This window comes from Hemicordylus capensis, chromosome 7 (genome assembly GCF_027244095.1).
Source record: "Hemicordylus capensis ecotype Gifberg chromosome 7, rHemCap1.1.pri, whole genome shotgun sequence".
NCBI classification, from domain to species: domain Eukaryota; kingdom Metazoa; phylum Chordata; class Lepidosauria; order Squamata; family Cordylidae; genus Hemicordylus; species Hemicordylus capensis.
Genome location: NC_069663.1, coordinates 27,838,180 through 27,852,004, shown reverse-complemented (window position 1 = coordinate 27,852,004; position 13,825 = coordinate 27,838,180). Strand labels below are relative to the sequence as shown.

General features: G+C 48.8%; 1 protein-coding gene across 3 annotated transcripts in view; it reads left to right on the top strand.

The window, feature by feature from the left end:
• Positions 1-13,825, top strand: part of DLL3 (delta like canonical Notch ligand 3) — a 40,447-nt gene that overhangs the window by 13,650 nt on the left and 12,972 nt on the right. For all 3 annotated transcript variants that reach the window (XM_053267456.1, XM_053267457.1, XM_053267458.1), the window contains 3 exons: positions 66-427; positions 9,633-9,849; positions 11,506-12,157. In XM_053267456.1, coding sequence (XP_053123431.1) covers positions 66-427; positions 9,633-9,849; positions 11,506-12,157 — 1,231 coding nt within the window. The remainder of the gene's footprint in view (positions 1-65; positions 428-9,632; positions 9,850-11,505; positions 12,158-13,825) is intronic.

Here is a 13,825-nt window from a genome sequence, read left to right as displayed (position 1 = left end):
TCTCTCTCTCTCTCTCTCTCTCTCTCTCCCCGGCTCCCGCCACCTCTCTGCTTAACTCTTTCCAGCAATGTGTCTGCCTGGCTGCAGCAACAGCCACGGCTACTGTGAGAAGCCCGGCGAGTGCAAGTGTCGGATTGGCTGGCAGGGGCTCTTCTGCACCGAGTGCGTCCGCTACCCAGGCTGCCTCCATGGCACCTGCACCCAGCCCTGGCAGTGCAACTGTCAGGAGGGCTGGGGTGGGCTCTTCTGCAACCAGGACCTCAACTACTGCACCAACCACCGCCCATGCAAGAATGGGGCCACCTGCACCAACACGGGCCAAGGGAGCTACACCTGCAGCTGCCGGCCTGGCTTCGCGGGGACAAGCTGTGAGATTGAGACCAACGAATGTGACAGCAACCCCTGCAAGAACGGAGGCAGCTGCAATGTCAGTATGGCACCCTTCCCTTAAGCTCTCTCCTCCCTCCCATCCCCATCTCCAGAAAGTGAGCTCCCATAGTACACCCAGCCCATAAGAACAGATACTTCAGGACTGGCTCAGATACTCAGGAATGTCTCTGTCACACTCTCCCCAGGGATGCATCTAAATGGAAGCTGTACCTTGCATGTGGCCTGGGAAGTCCATAGATACAACTGCAGCCACCCAGGGGTACATTGCACCAGACCGTAAAGTAAGTGCTGGTGTGGTGTAATGGCTGTGAGCATGAGCTGCTCTCTGGGGTAATCTCCAGTTGAATCTTGCCCCAGTCATGCAACTCAGTAAGTAGCTGGAAGCAGCGTTCTCTCTCATTTTTTTCATCTGTCTGCAGAATGAGTTTTGTTCTGTGCAGCAGAATCAAGGCAGTGTGTGTGCATAAACATTCAGAGTGGGACCTTCCTGATTCAACCTGAGAGGGATCTCAAATTAACTGAGCGGACAGCCAACAACATGTGAGCGAGCGCACACGTCCACGCCTTAGAGGGGACACTGGCTGTAAGCTGCTAATTCTCTTGGCCTCTGCTTCCACACATGTAATATGGTCTCACATACCAGGCAGGTTGTTGAGGGTTGCTTTCAGCATTTTGAAGGGCATGCTAGAACGATCGAGGCTACAAATTCTGCTGTCACCAAAGTATCTATGGATGCCCAGGCTGCATGTTGCATTGATTATATGCCTTCATCCCTTGGTGCATGTTGCATGGAGAAGGTTTTGAATGTCTGGACCAGCTCCTTCTCTAGCAAGTGCCTAGTGCCCTTTGAACACTTCTCTTTGTCTCCATTTAAAGAAGGAAGTGAAAAGACACAAGCTTCTCTTTAAAAAGGAGTACATACACCTGTTCACATGAAGGCCATCAGGATAAGTTCACTCTGATTGTCTTTAAGTGCATGCAGAAAGGGTGATTCTCCATTTAGAAAGCAGAGCAGAAGTGGATTCCAGGGTATATCCTTGTTTGATATTGCTGAGCATGACTTTCCGGTGGGGAGGGAAAGGGCTTGGTGGGGGACCATACGTAGCTGTGCTTCAAGTGTGCATCTGAAAGTGTTGCAGGAAAGCCCACACCCTCTGTTCATGTGGCTGGAATCCCATGCAGAACTCAGAAGTGCTGGTTCTGACTTGTAAAACCTGATTTGCCCTAGGGTTCAGTCCCATTACTCCTTTTGGGGAGGATCTCTGTGCTAACAGTACAAACTTGGGTATGTTTAACCGCCACAACTTTTCTCGATGGAACTGTAGCTAGGTAAGAGGGCTTGGCTCCCTTGCAAAACTTCACCTCCCAGCATTCCTTACTGGTGGTGTAACCAGTTTAAACCAGTATAAGCTTATGATGGATAAACTGGTTACAACTAAGTTTAAATCTTGCAGTGTAGATGTGCCATTGAGGTGGTAAGCTTATGAGCACTGTGTAGACCTAAGATATGTCAGGGTCACTGCATGCCAAGGCAGATCTACACCACGAAAGCTGAATTTGCATCCTGTGTACATAATGCATATGGACTGCACCTCCCCCCCCTTTAAAAAGCTATTGTGTGTCCCTTGTGTTGATTCTGCTAGGCAGAGAGAGAGCATGGCACTGAAGTGTCATCCTCTGCCAGTCTTGTTTTCCAGTTCATGAGATTTGACTTATTTTCCCGTGTGTTGAGTATTGCCCTGCAATGCTGTCAAGGATATGCTCACAGTCATAAGGGCTAGAAACCTGCTCTTCTCTTGTTAAAAAATGAAACCTGAGATTTGCAGGAAGGTGTATTCTGTCCAATACCCTTCTTATCCATGGCACAAACAGTTGCTGGGTAAAATGCAGAGTTCTGCCTAGCTTTCTTCCTCTTCCTGTAATTTGAGATTGATACAATTTATGCCCTAAGTTTGAAGAGCAAGGGTACTGAAGGAAGCTTCCTGACTCCTAGAGATTTGCCAAAGTCAAAAGTGCCTTGCAAAGCCAGCCAGCAGAAAATACCCTGCTTTTGTTCCAGAAATTATATATTGTCTTTTTACAATTGGCACACACACTGATGTTTAGGAGGGTCTCCACATTGACCCGGGCCAATGTTTGGGGGTGGGGGTGGGGAGTGAGAGTGGAGCCAGTAGACAGATAGATATATAAGCTAAGATAGGCAAATAAGCAAAAGCAGGCTGTGACTGCTTCATGAAGAGGAAAACCTAGAGGCGACTGAAATTTCCAAATGTGAATCCAGTCCTGAATGGGGGAGAGAGAGACCCTCAGGTGGTAGGTCCTCAGCCCTTTGGGCACTGGAGAGATCTTGCTGGGAAGGTGCCCCTGGGTAAGCCCCACTGAACTCTGCAGGAGCATGTGGTAGCTGGAAAGAGTGCGGCATGGAGCTGGTGGGTTGAAGTCCACCAAGTGGGCACTGGGACCTGGCGATGTCCAAGCCCATCGCCCCACACTGGCTCACTCATCTTAATGCACTTGCAGGTCGGGTTTGTGATGGCACGGCAGAAACGCTCTTGTGAGGAGCTAAGGTTTGAGCTAGCAGCTCCGCTCTTGCATTAACGACTGCCAAAATCCACTGTGTTTAGGAAACAACAACCAAGACCCAGATGGTTTGTATTGCACATAAATGAAATTGAGCAGGAGCATAAGCAGACCAGAGGGAAGGCGGCCCTGGGCTGTGCCTGGCTGTTGTTTTCGACTTTCTAGCCTGATACACACACCACAGTAGTTCTGTTGATTACCCTTCATCTAATTTGTTTGTCAATATGAGGGTTGTTAATGTTCCTAGCCTCAGTCCCTGCTACTGCCTCTTCTAGCGGATGATTATTGTATGCACATAGCACAGCATATCTGCACAATGGTGGTTATCCCAAACTTAAGATACTCCTGTCCTGAGGAGTTTGCACTCTTTAAGTTTTTATGGAGGGGGAGACAACAGGGGGAGAGAAGGAAGGTCTGCATTGGAGCTCACTTGGCTCCTGTGTTCTCATTTTCCCCTCCTCCACCCCGTGTTGTCCCTGGTACAAGAAGGCATGGGAGTGGAATTATCTGGCAAATTCTTCTGAAGAATTCACTTGCTAAACTTTCTGTGTTCTCCAGTTTTGTGGTTCCCTCACAACATTGCCAATAATAGATGCTGTTGCATTAAGAATAGCGTTTTTGGTGGGGGTTAGGGTATGTGGAGATGGTAGGTGAAGATACTGGATTTGGTAAGTTTAGACGAACTTGATGGTTTTTGAACTTGCTAGTTCCAGGGAACCCTTTTCACCTTGCCTTTCCCCTGTGCATATTGCAGAGGGCTCTGGGCATGTTCTGGAGTTCACTCTGCTCAGGTGAAGCACTAGCCAGGCCTGCTGAGGTCTCTCTGTTGCCCTTTGTGAATGGAAATTACAGCTGGACCCACCCAAGTAACTCCCCTGGTGCTGCATATTGCAAGAGGGAAGATCTGTGCTTGTGGACAACTGCCTTCCAGGGAAAGGACCTCGTCATGGAGAGGCCTCAATGATCTCTGAAATTGGGCATGAGAACTAGTGCCTTTCATTCTCTCTCTCTCTCAAAATTGGGTCTTCATTCTGAAATTTCCAATGAACTTGATTCCAAGTGGCACCTGCCGTTGGCCCTTGCGGCTTTCTCCCTCACACCCTGTGTCTGCATAATGCTGTGGAATGTAAGTGCAGGCTCCATGGAAGTCCAGCTCCTGCCTCGCGTGCTCTCCAGTGCTTCCTGCAATTTTAATGGAGCACTAAGGTGCCGAACAGGGGACTGTGGGAACCTCAGTGGACCATCCAGTTTTATTGTCTTGTGGAATGCTGTAGTCTTACCATGCATGTGGAGCTAATGACTGATGTTTTAGCAAAGGGTGCCACCTAGTGGAGAATCCTGGACTGCCAGCACCAAGTTTCTCCAGGCAGCTTCCGCTGTTAACTTTTTCACAAGCTCTTCTCTCAAGGCTGCTGCTGGAGGACCATGTGACTAATGCTATGGGCTTTGAGCTTCTCTTTCTCAAAAGGCAGCCAGCTGAAATGGGCGAGGGTGAAATTTCAAAAGCAGAGTGTGCTGGGATTATTGGATATGTACACATCTGTTCAAAGAAAAAAGCTCTAGATTAGTGACATTTAGTGCCTGCATAGCATTTTGGAATGTTCAAAGTGTTTCATTGCATGCAGTGCTTGCAACTTCCTGGTAAGATAGGTCAGTATTGTTATCCTGCCCACATGGACCGCAAGAGAGGGGCTTGCCTAAGGCCACTGTGTGAGTGTGTGATGGGGGACAGGGGAACTGGCATTTTCCAGCATCCCCAGTTCTGCACCATTATGAAAGCTACAGGAATCCTGCTGTTCTCCATTGCATCTGGTCACCTACAGGAGTGGAAACCTTATAATAATATGCTGTGGGTCGGTGTGCTCTTCTAACATCTTAGGAACAGGTCATCTTATTTTAAAATTTCTTAGAATGTGTACCTAGGCCTCCACTTCTGACAACACATAGGTTTGCATGGCCAATGAGTGGTTTTTACAAATTAGCCATTACAAATGGATCTTTGGGCCAAACCAGATGCTAAGAGTGGAAGGCCTGTTATAATAATGCATATAACTGGGGCGGAGGCAATCTTGGAGAGAGAAAAGAGGCCCAGGTGAGGAGCTGGCCCCTTGCTATATCTGACACTCGCCTACCTGGAGTACTTCTAGCATCTGATCTCAGCTGAAAAGAAGTAATGCCTAGAGAGACAGACTGCAGGGGAGGTATGTTGAAAGAGGGGAAAGGATTAGTCCCCTTTGGCTCTAAGCATGCGATCTTTCACATGCTTTTATTCACCCCCTGCTATTAGATCTCATCTGCCCCTTAGCCAATGCTTTTTAAATTGAATCTATTGGTGTATTCAGCTGCTGCTTACTGGGTATTAAGTAGTCAAGAGATGTCCATGTGTATGTGGCCCAGCCTATGCAGAAATCTTTTTAATGGTTCTCCACTAGAGTGACACCACTAGGAGGTAGTGAACTCTTTCTCAGCATTACAAACGGCCAGATGTTTTTACTTGGCAATTCACTATGCCTTAGAGGAGTGGAACTCCAATAGATGGCTCCCCTGATTGTGCCTGCAGCAGCTCAATGCTGTGCATACAACCAGTACCAAGACAGTCTCTCTAAGGGTGGTTCTGCAATCCAACAGGCATGGCGCAAGGAGCAAGCAACACACAAAATACGGGCTGGTTTCTAAAATAAAAAATTCAAGGATAGGAGAAAAGGTAAGTTTGAAAGGTTTATCTTAAAGTAGGAAGGAGTATAAGTATCTGAGCTACAGGAATTCCACAAGTCAGGCGCTACAATAGAAAACTGATGTACAGCAAGGGCCCAACCTTGAATGCGGAGGAGGAGGAGGAATTCAGGAAGATTGTAGCAGGTAAGGCAAAAGTTGTGAGCACATTTAAAAGCAAGTCTCTCAAAAGTGTGTGGAAGCTGGTGAAGACAGAAAGTGAATGGCATGGCCAGTGAAGAGAGTAGACCAAGCAGCAGCAGCAGCAGAAGAAACAGAAATGCAGGGGGACATAAGAAATCGGTCTGCCAGTGAAGATAATGCTGCAAGAATCTGATGTGAAATAAAATAGCAGCTGAAGCGAGGACAGTATCGACAGCAATAAAGAGCTGGGGTTTGGATTGACAAATTTTGCCAAGAGATTAAATCTGGGTGGTTGGGGAGCAGGAAAAAACAAACTTAAAAAAAATATACATTTTAGTTACATGCCTGGCCACAAAGATATTAGCATGCAGAGACTCCGTTGGAATAACATGGAGAAGGGAAACATCAGACATGCCATGTAATAAAGCATCCCCAAAACTCTGAAGGAAGCCATGACAGAAGTATACTGTTGAGATGCTTATTGGCCATTACTATAAGCAGGAAAAGGTGTGGAGTGAAGAACTGGCCAGAGGCTCTGAAAGAGGATTAATGGTCCTGATTGAGGGACAAGACCTTCTAGGGCATTTGGTGGGCCACTGTGGGAAGCAGGATGCTGGCCTAGATAGGCCTTGGGTCTGATCCCGCAGGGTGGTTCTTATGTAGAACTGCGGCATCCAAGATATATGGATTGGAAGTGCTGAGTGAGCAAGAAGGAAAATAAAGTATTTTTAACATCTGTCTCCCTTAGCTTAGGCAGGAAAAGAAATCCAACAGTGTTGGCATATTTGCTTAATGGTAATGCAGTGCATTCTTGGGAACCACCCAGCTTAGCTGGTGCTGGCCTGCTACCACCCATGTTTTCTCCAAGCCATCACAATTTTCTCCAAGCCATCACAGCCAGGTTCCTGCTTTGCTCATACTACACCTTCCTGGTTGGCTACATGCTTCCTCCCCCACCCTGAATGCATCTGTTGTGCCTAGCAGTGTGCTTTTTGTGCCAGCATGCAAAGAGTGGAGTGGGTGCACCTGTTTTCAGATGTCACAATTGGTCCTCAAAATTGCTGTGTGTCGCCCATTACACTTCAGAACAAAGCACACAAAAGCTTTATTCCAGTAACCCCAGCCTTATAGACCTATTCAAGTTTAATATTGGTCTTCAAGCCTACACCTGAGTCTTGCAACTTCAGTCCACTCCTGGCCACCTTATAGCCATGTTGAACAGCTGGCTTTGTCAACAGTGGGCCACTTGGGAGAGTAATGGGCCACGTCCCTCTCCTCAAGTGGCCTTGTAGCAAGACTGGCTGCTGGTCTCTTCCTTCCTGAGAATAGTGGTAGATGGAGGGAGTGCATGAGGAGACCCAAACCCTCCCTTTTAGCCCTGCATATCCTCTCCAGGCTAGTCAGCTTCCCAAAGCATTTCAGCTCAGATGCAATTGGGGAAGGAGGGATGTGTGTCGTGTGTGAGAAAGAGAGAGAGCTTGATCTCTTCTGAGCCTTTTGGAAGTGTGGAGGGAGAAGCAACTAGCATGTTGGAGAGGCCAGGATTGGTTTGAGGATTGCCTATTTCTGACCTCTCTTGCAGTTGGTGGCAAGACAAATGCTTCAATCTCTTACCCTTTTTGAAGTGGGGAGCGGAGGGAAGGACCTTCAGTCCTTTGTCATGAGGTGATAACTTCTCAATTCCGTAGTGCAAGTGAACAAGACTTTTGGAAGGATCTCAACTACTCCTGTGTGGCTGCCTTTATTTTGGTCCAGCCTCTTGACATAACACATGCTAATATGGTATGTGGTGTGCCACGAAAGTTGTACTGCTCTCTTTTGTTTTAAAGTTGTCCTCATCCATATTGTGGGGTAGCTCTTTGAGTAGAGAAAAGCCTTCATCTGCTTCCTTAACAGTGCTCCACTCGGTAGCCCACTCAGACTTGCTCAAGGACACTTGACAAACTACCATCATTCTCAAAAGTAGCTTAAGCTCCTCCATAACCCAATTTGTCTTATGGGACCAGACCCTTCTGTTAATCATAGCATCTCTGGTCAGGATCATGGTGGTTTTGAGTCTTCTCTTTTCTCCTAACTGCATTCTCTCTCTCTCTCTCTCTCTCTCTCTCTCTCTCTCTCTCTCTCTCTCTCTCTCTCTCTCACACACACACACACACACACACACACACACACACACACACACACACTTGAATCAAAGGGGCTATTCACGCAATGCTCCATGCAGGGCGGATCTGAGGCCAGGACTCTTCCCAGCCTCCATGAATCCTACAGTGCACCATGTGACGTGTGAAGCATTGGGTGGTTCCCCCAAGATTTAGGTGCTCTAGGAGCTTGTCTCTGGGTGTGCCTGGGCTGGAAGCAGCCCATGCTTGCACATGAGCAAGTAGCCGAAGATAAGGGGGCACTCACTGGGGTAAATAGTGGGGCTAGGCAGCACTGCCCCACCGGGATTGGACCCAATCCTAGCAGTTCTCATGTGCAACCTAGCCCAGGTTAGGCTGTGTGTGAGAACAGCCTCAAAGAGTTTTTGCAACTCTGAGAGTGGTTGCCCTGGATCAGAAATAAATTGCCATCTTTATAATGGCAGGAGTTGACATGGTGTTGTCTGGCTTCAGCAGGTCTCCAGCACTTGACCAGACTCAGCCCTGTATAGGTTTGACTCCTAACACCTCTCTCTTTCCAGAAATTAATTTCTGGGTTTACTCCTCCATTGAAACCAGTCCAGGAAATTCTGCATGTCCAGTGAGCCTGCCAGCCTTGATGCTGCTGGCTTGGAATGCCAGTTGGCCTGAGTGGTGGAAAGTGGGGCCTTGATTCTCCTCAGTTCCTCAACAAAGATGGAAAGTGGAATTAGAAGCACTGAAGTGCAGCTGGAAGTTCTGCACTGAGGGCCAGTGATGAAGATCTAGGACTCTGCACAAGCTCAGAAGTGCTTTCTTCTCCACTAAACACACCTCTATAAAGTACCGAAAGGAAGTTTATTTGCCCATGTGGTTCAGTACTTAATATGCCAAGAAAAACGGATTAAGATGAGGGGTTACTGTCATGGTACAGTGACATTTACATCGTTTAAATTGATGCTTGAATTGCGTAGATGCAATTCAAGCATAAATTTAAATGATGTATTTTGCAGAGGTGCTGAATTGGGTCATTGGCTGTAGCAATCTTTCTCAGCCAGCCTGATGCAGAGCTCCAGTTCTTGGGACTACTAGCTTTGCAGCTCTTTAGGCAGTGAACATGAAATGTCAAGGCTGATCTGTCAGAGCCTACTTCCTGTTACGGGTAAGCTGTCCTTTCCTTTGCATATGTTTCTGTTTAAAGAGCAAGAACCTTGTGCTTTCCTAAGCCAAGAATGTTGGCGACAGTTCGGCTTTGCAAGAGTTGAGCTACTTAGCCCAAACCAGAGCTCCTTGCAACAGCTCAGCTCTTGGGGAAGGGATGAAAGAGGTGAGCTGAAAGCTCAGGATGCCTTATTTCACTGTGACAATGGTAAGGTAAGCTTTTCAAATTATTATTTGTAAGCCAAATAATGTTTCAGGTGGTTTTGCTTGTAGCTCGTATGTCAGAATGTGATTGAAATCCAAACCATATCTAAAGTAACTGAATCTAGAGAGAGAGCGCGCACACACGCATGCAAGTGAGGAGATGAACATCTAAAGCACTGGCAGATCTGCAGAAGTTTGAGGGGGTCGGATTGAACCTCAGGCACAATCCACTAGTGCTCTTGCGCAGCTCCCATTCATTTCAATGGGGCTTGCCTAGGAGGCATCCCCAGTATTCATGTGGTTGCCCTTCCTTCCTTGCAGGACTTGGAGAACGACTACAAGTGCACGTGCCCTCAAGGCTTCTATGGCAAGAACTGTGAGGTCAGTGCCATGACCTGCGCTGACGGGCCTTGTTTCAATGGTGGGACCTGTGCAGAGAAACGCACAGGTGGCTACACTTGCCACTGCCCGGTGAGCTACCACGGCTCCAACTGTGAGAAAAAGATAGACCGTTGCAGTAATAACCCATGTCTGAACAGTGAGTGTTGTTTTTCCTTTCTGTGACATCCTATTATGCTAAAGAGGGGGGCGGGGGAGGGAGGCAAATTCCTAACCTGAGTTTTGAGCATCACAGCTCTGTGTGTGTGTGTGTGTGTGTGTGTGTGTGTGTGTGTGTGTTTAGCCTGCTTTTTGGAGGTGATTTTCTACCTTAAGACCATACCTATGTAGAGAGTGTGAGTGTGAGAAGCTTGTGCACAACGCATTTTGGTGGGGCGGGGAGCAGGACCTTTAAGGATGCATAAAGCAGGTCCTTACCTGCTCCCTTGTTGCTACACTGCTTTTCCTGCTGTGGCGTTGTGCTGCTCAGAAGTCTGTGCACAGCCCTGGGAGGCACATGGCCACTGCGCAGGCATGGTGGCCTTGTGTGTGGCGAGCGACACCAGACTGATCATGTCTATAGCCACCATGCATGCGCAGCGGCCATGGGCATCCCAGCGTCACACCCAGGCTGCTGGGTCAGCACAGAAGTCATGTGCGGGCTTCTGAGCAGCACAGCGCCACTGCAAGAAAAGCGGCGAGGTGGCAGAGGAGCAGGTAAGGACCTCTTTTACTCTGCCTTAAAAGTCCTGCAAACGTTTTGTTACTGAGGTGGCAGATAAGATAGCCTTGCAAAAGCTGCCCTGCTATAAATCAGCAACCCCCATGTCTGGGCATACTAGTATTCCACGCGTGGGACTGACGAGTGTGTATTCAGTGCTGGAGAAGGTGCTATTTCCACACCAGCAGTATTATTGTTATGACTATTACTACTGCTACTGTTATTGTTGTTCCCTTCCCCAAAGAGCTTACAATCTTAACATTCAGCAGAGGGAAGACCGCCGATGAAGGGGAAGAAGATGGGGAGGAATGTGCATTCAGCTCAGTTACACATGCTTAGCTTAGCTACCGAAGGGAATGAGAACTAGATGGCTGTACCAAAGCCATCATGGAAAAGGTGGAAGGATTTGAAGGAAGAGTGAGAGGAGGGTGTTCCAGGCCTCAGGGACAGCCAAGGAGCAAGTATGGAATCATTTGGGGGAGACTTCTTCCAGGCAGCTGAGAGTGGTTCAGCTGGAGAGCAGAAGTGCAATGGGACATGATGGGAGGTGCGGCTGAGACCATGGAGGGCCTTAAAGTATGTCTTTCGTGTAAATATGTCTTTTGGGTTGTGTGTTGTGTGTGCATTTGCTTCACTCTGTGATGTCTTGGGTTTCAATTGTTTTGTGGTTCCAACCAAGCTCTCTCTTCCATTTATAAATGTTTGCCTGCCTGGTCTCCTGAATTTTGCTCCTACTTGCCACAGGTGACTTGGCAAGGGACTATTCAAGGACCTGAATGGACAGATTAATGGCTTAAACCCGGACAAGTTATACTCCTGTCATAAGAGAAACAGAGCGTCTCCTTCTGTTTGTTGGCTTCTCCACCATCAGCCAGCCCCTGAATCCACCAGGGACAAAAGAGCCTGGACTGCATTGCGAAGTGCCAGGGACCAGCAGAGACTGTCCTCTCCCTCCCCACAACATAACCCTCATTCTAGGGATTATGTTGCACCTTTCTAACCGTTTTAATTGCATGCCTCTTGAGAGCCAAACATAGCTGGAAAGTGGGGCCTAATTCTAAGAAAACAAATCATATTTTTCCCTCTCTTTGCCAGGCGGCCACTGCCTGGACCTGGGCCGTAGTGTGATCTGCAAATGCCGGCCAGGGTTTGCCGGGTCCCGCTGTGAGCTGAACATAGACGATTGCGCAGGAAACCCGTGCGCCAACGGAGGCACCTGCATCGATGGCCCCAACAGCTACACCTGCTCCTGCACCCTGGGCTACGGAGGGCAGGACTGCAGCACCCGCATGGATGCCTGCGGCTCCAGCCCCTGCCTGAACAGCGGCACCTGCTACACGCACTTCTCGGGCCATGTTTGCGAGTGTTCGGCCGGCTACATGGGCTCCAGCTGTGAGTTCAGAGTTCAGGTTCCCACCCCCATGAGCAGCCAGCGGGTAGCCGAGGGCCCTGTCCCTGTGGCCCTGGCGGTTTCCTTTGCCCTGGGGCTCATGACGTTGGTGCTGGCAGCCTGCGCTGCCGTGGCTGTGCTTCGGCACATGAGGCAGGGCCGCAAGGCTGTGAAAAGCAGTGTCCGCAATGACCTGGCAGCCATCAACAACCTCAAGGAGAGGGACGGCTTCCTCATCTCCCCTGGGCGCTTCAAGGTCTCCAACAAAGACGCCCGATTCAGTGGGGATCAGTTCAATTGCAAGAGGAAGCTGCTGGATCACAGCCGTGAGTCTGTCTGCAAGAAGAAGCTGGAGAAGTAAGTGGCACCCGCTGCCCTGCCGGGTCTCCTCTTCTTTGCTAGCAAATCTATCTAGCCAAGTGGAGGAGAGCTGGTCTTGTGGCAGCAAGTGTGAATTAGCCCCTTTGCTAAGCAGGGTCCGGCTTGGCTTGTATGGATGACTATCTGTGAGCACTGTTAAGATATTCCCCTTAGGGAATGGGGCCATCGCTCAGTGGAAGAGCATCTGCTTTGCATGCAGTTCAAGGTCTCAGTTTCAATCCCTGGCAGCATCCAGACAGACTCCTGCCTGCAACCTTGGAGAGCTGCTGCTAGTCAGTGTAGACAATACTGCGCTAGATGGACCAAAGGTCTGACTCAGGAGAAAGTAGGGCTGTGCACGGAACTGGCGGTTCCACTGGTTCGATGGTGGGGGGTGCCTAACTTTAAGAGTGGGGGTGGGTGCACTTACCTCGCCTTCCCCCCCACCTCCCTGCCACCCCGTTGCCCCTGTTGTCCAGATATGACCAGAAGTCTCTGATGCGCCTGTGTGTGCCAGCGTGCCAGAGACGTACGGTCATATCCGGGCAGCAGGGGGGTACGCTGCCACCCCAATGGGCTTGGATTAAAACGGACGCTGGCAGGGGGGAAGCAGCGGAAGGGGTCAGTGCACCCGCCGCATTTGAGCCTCCCCACCACCGTTCTGTGCACATCCCTAGCAGAAAGCAGCTTCCTAGACAGCTACAAACCTGGTGTGAAGTGGTGCACCAGGGGAGGGAATGACCAATATTGGCAAGGGGTGGTGTGGGGGAGACAGGCGGTGACCGGAAGGGGAGCCTGCTTGCCCCTGGGAATGTGTGGAGTTTGCAAAGTCAGACCCAGCGGCCAGGTGACTTCTGGATATGGTAAAGTCATCATGGCTTAAATATAATGCAGCAATTGCCTCACTCTTAACATAGACTGAGAAGGGATTCCCTTTGTTTGTTTTGCTCAGTCTATTTCCTTATTTAATTCAAAACATCAACTTCTTCCAAAGATCCAATAAGAGATGTTTTTCCATCTATGTTTAAAGGAGATTCAGATTTGAACCTCAAAGGGGGAAGGGAAAGAACTGGGACCTATTCCTGTGGGGAGGAATTTCCAGAGCAAAGCACTTTGTTGGACTTTGCTCCAACACAACCAGAGCGTCCACACTGATGAATGTTCACTCTGGGAGAACATGCTGGGCTGGACCCCAAGATCTCTAGTGCCTTCGCTCTTGTTCAGAAGCAGTTGGTGGTGGTTCATGCCAGGTCTGCTGCGGTGTGTTCTCACAGCATGTGTGAAGCACTGAAGTGTGTGGACTTGCAGTGTGAATGCACCTCGGGGGGGGGGGTGAGTGAAAAGGGGCTGCTCGTCTCCTTGCCGGTCTTTCTAGCAGCTCGTTCTCCTACTTTACCTTTTTAAATTATTAAAACCATATCTGTAGCATGTGATATTCTACACATGGGAGGTGTCTGTGTGGTTATACTTGATCCTTTACTTTCATTTTCAATCCATTTCTTAGTCACTTGTAACATTGAAGTTGCCTTTTATCCACTCAGTGTGCTCACAGTTTTCAGTGACCTTTCTACTATGTTTCAAAGATCTTTTTCCTAGACAGACAGACCAATTTCAGATAGGTCAAGTTGCTTCAGTGTGCATAACTTTGTTGCTGAAATATCAACT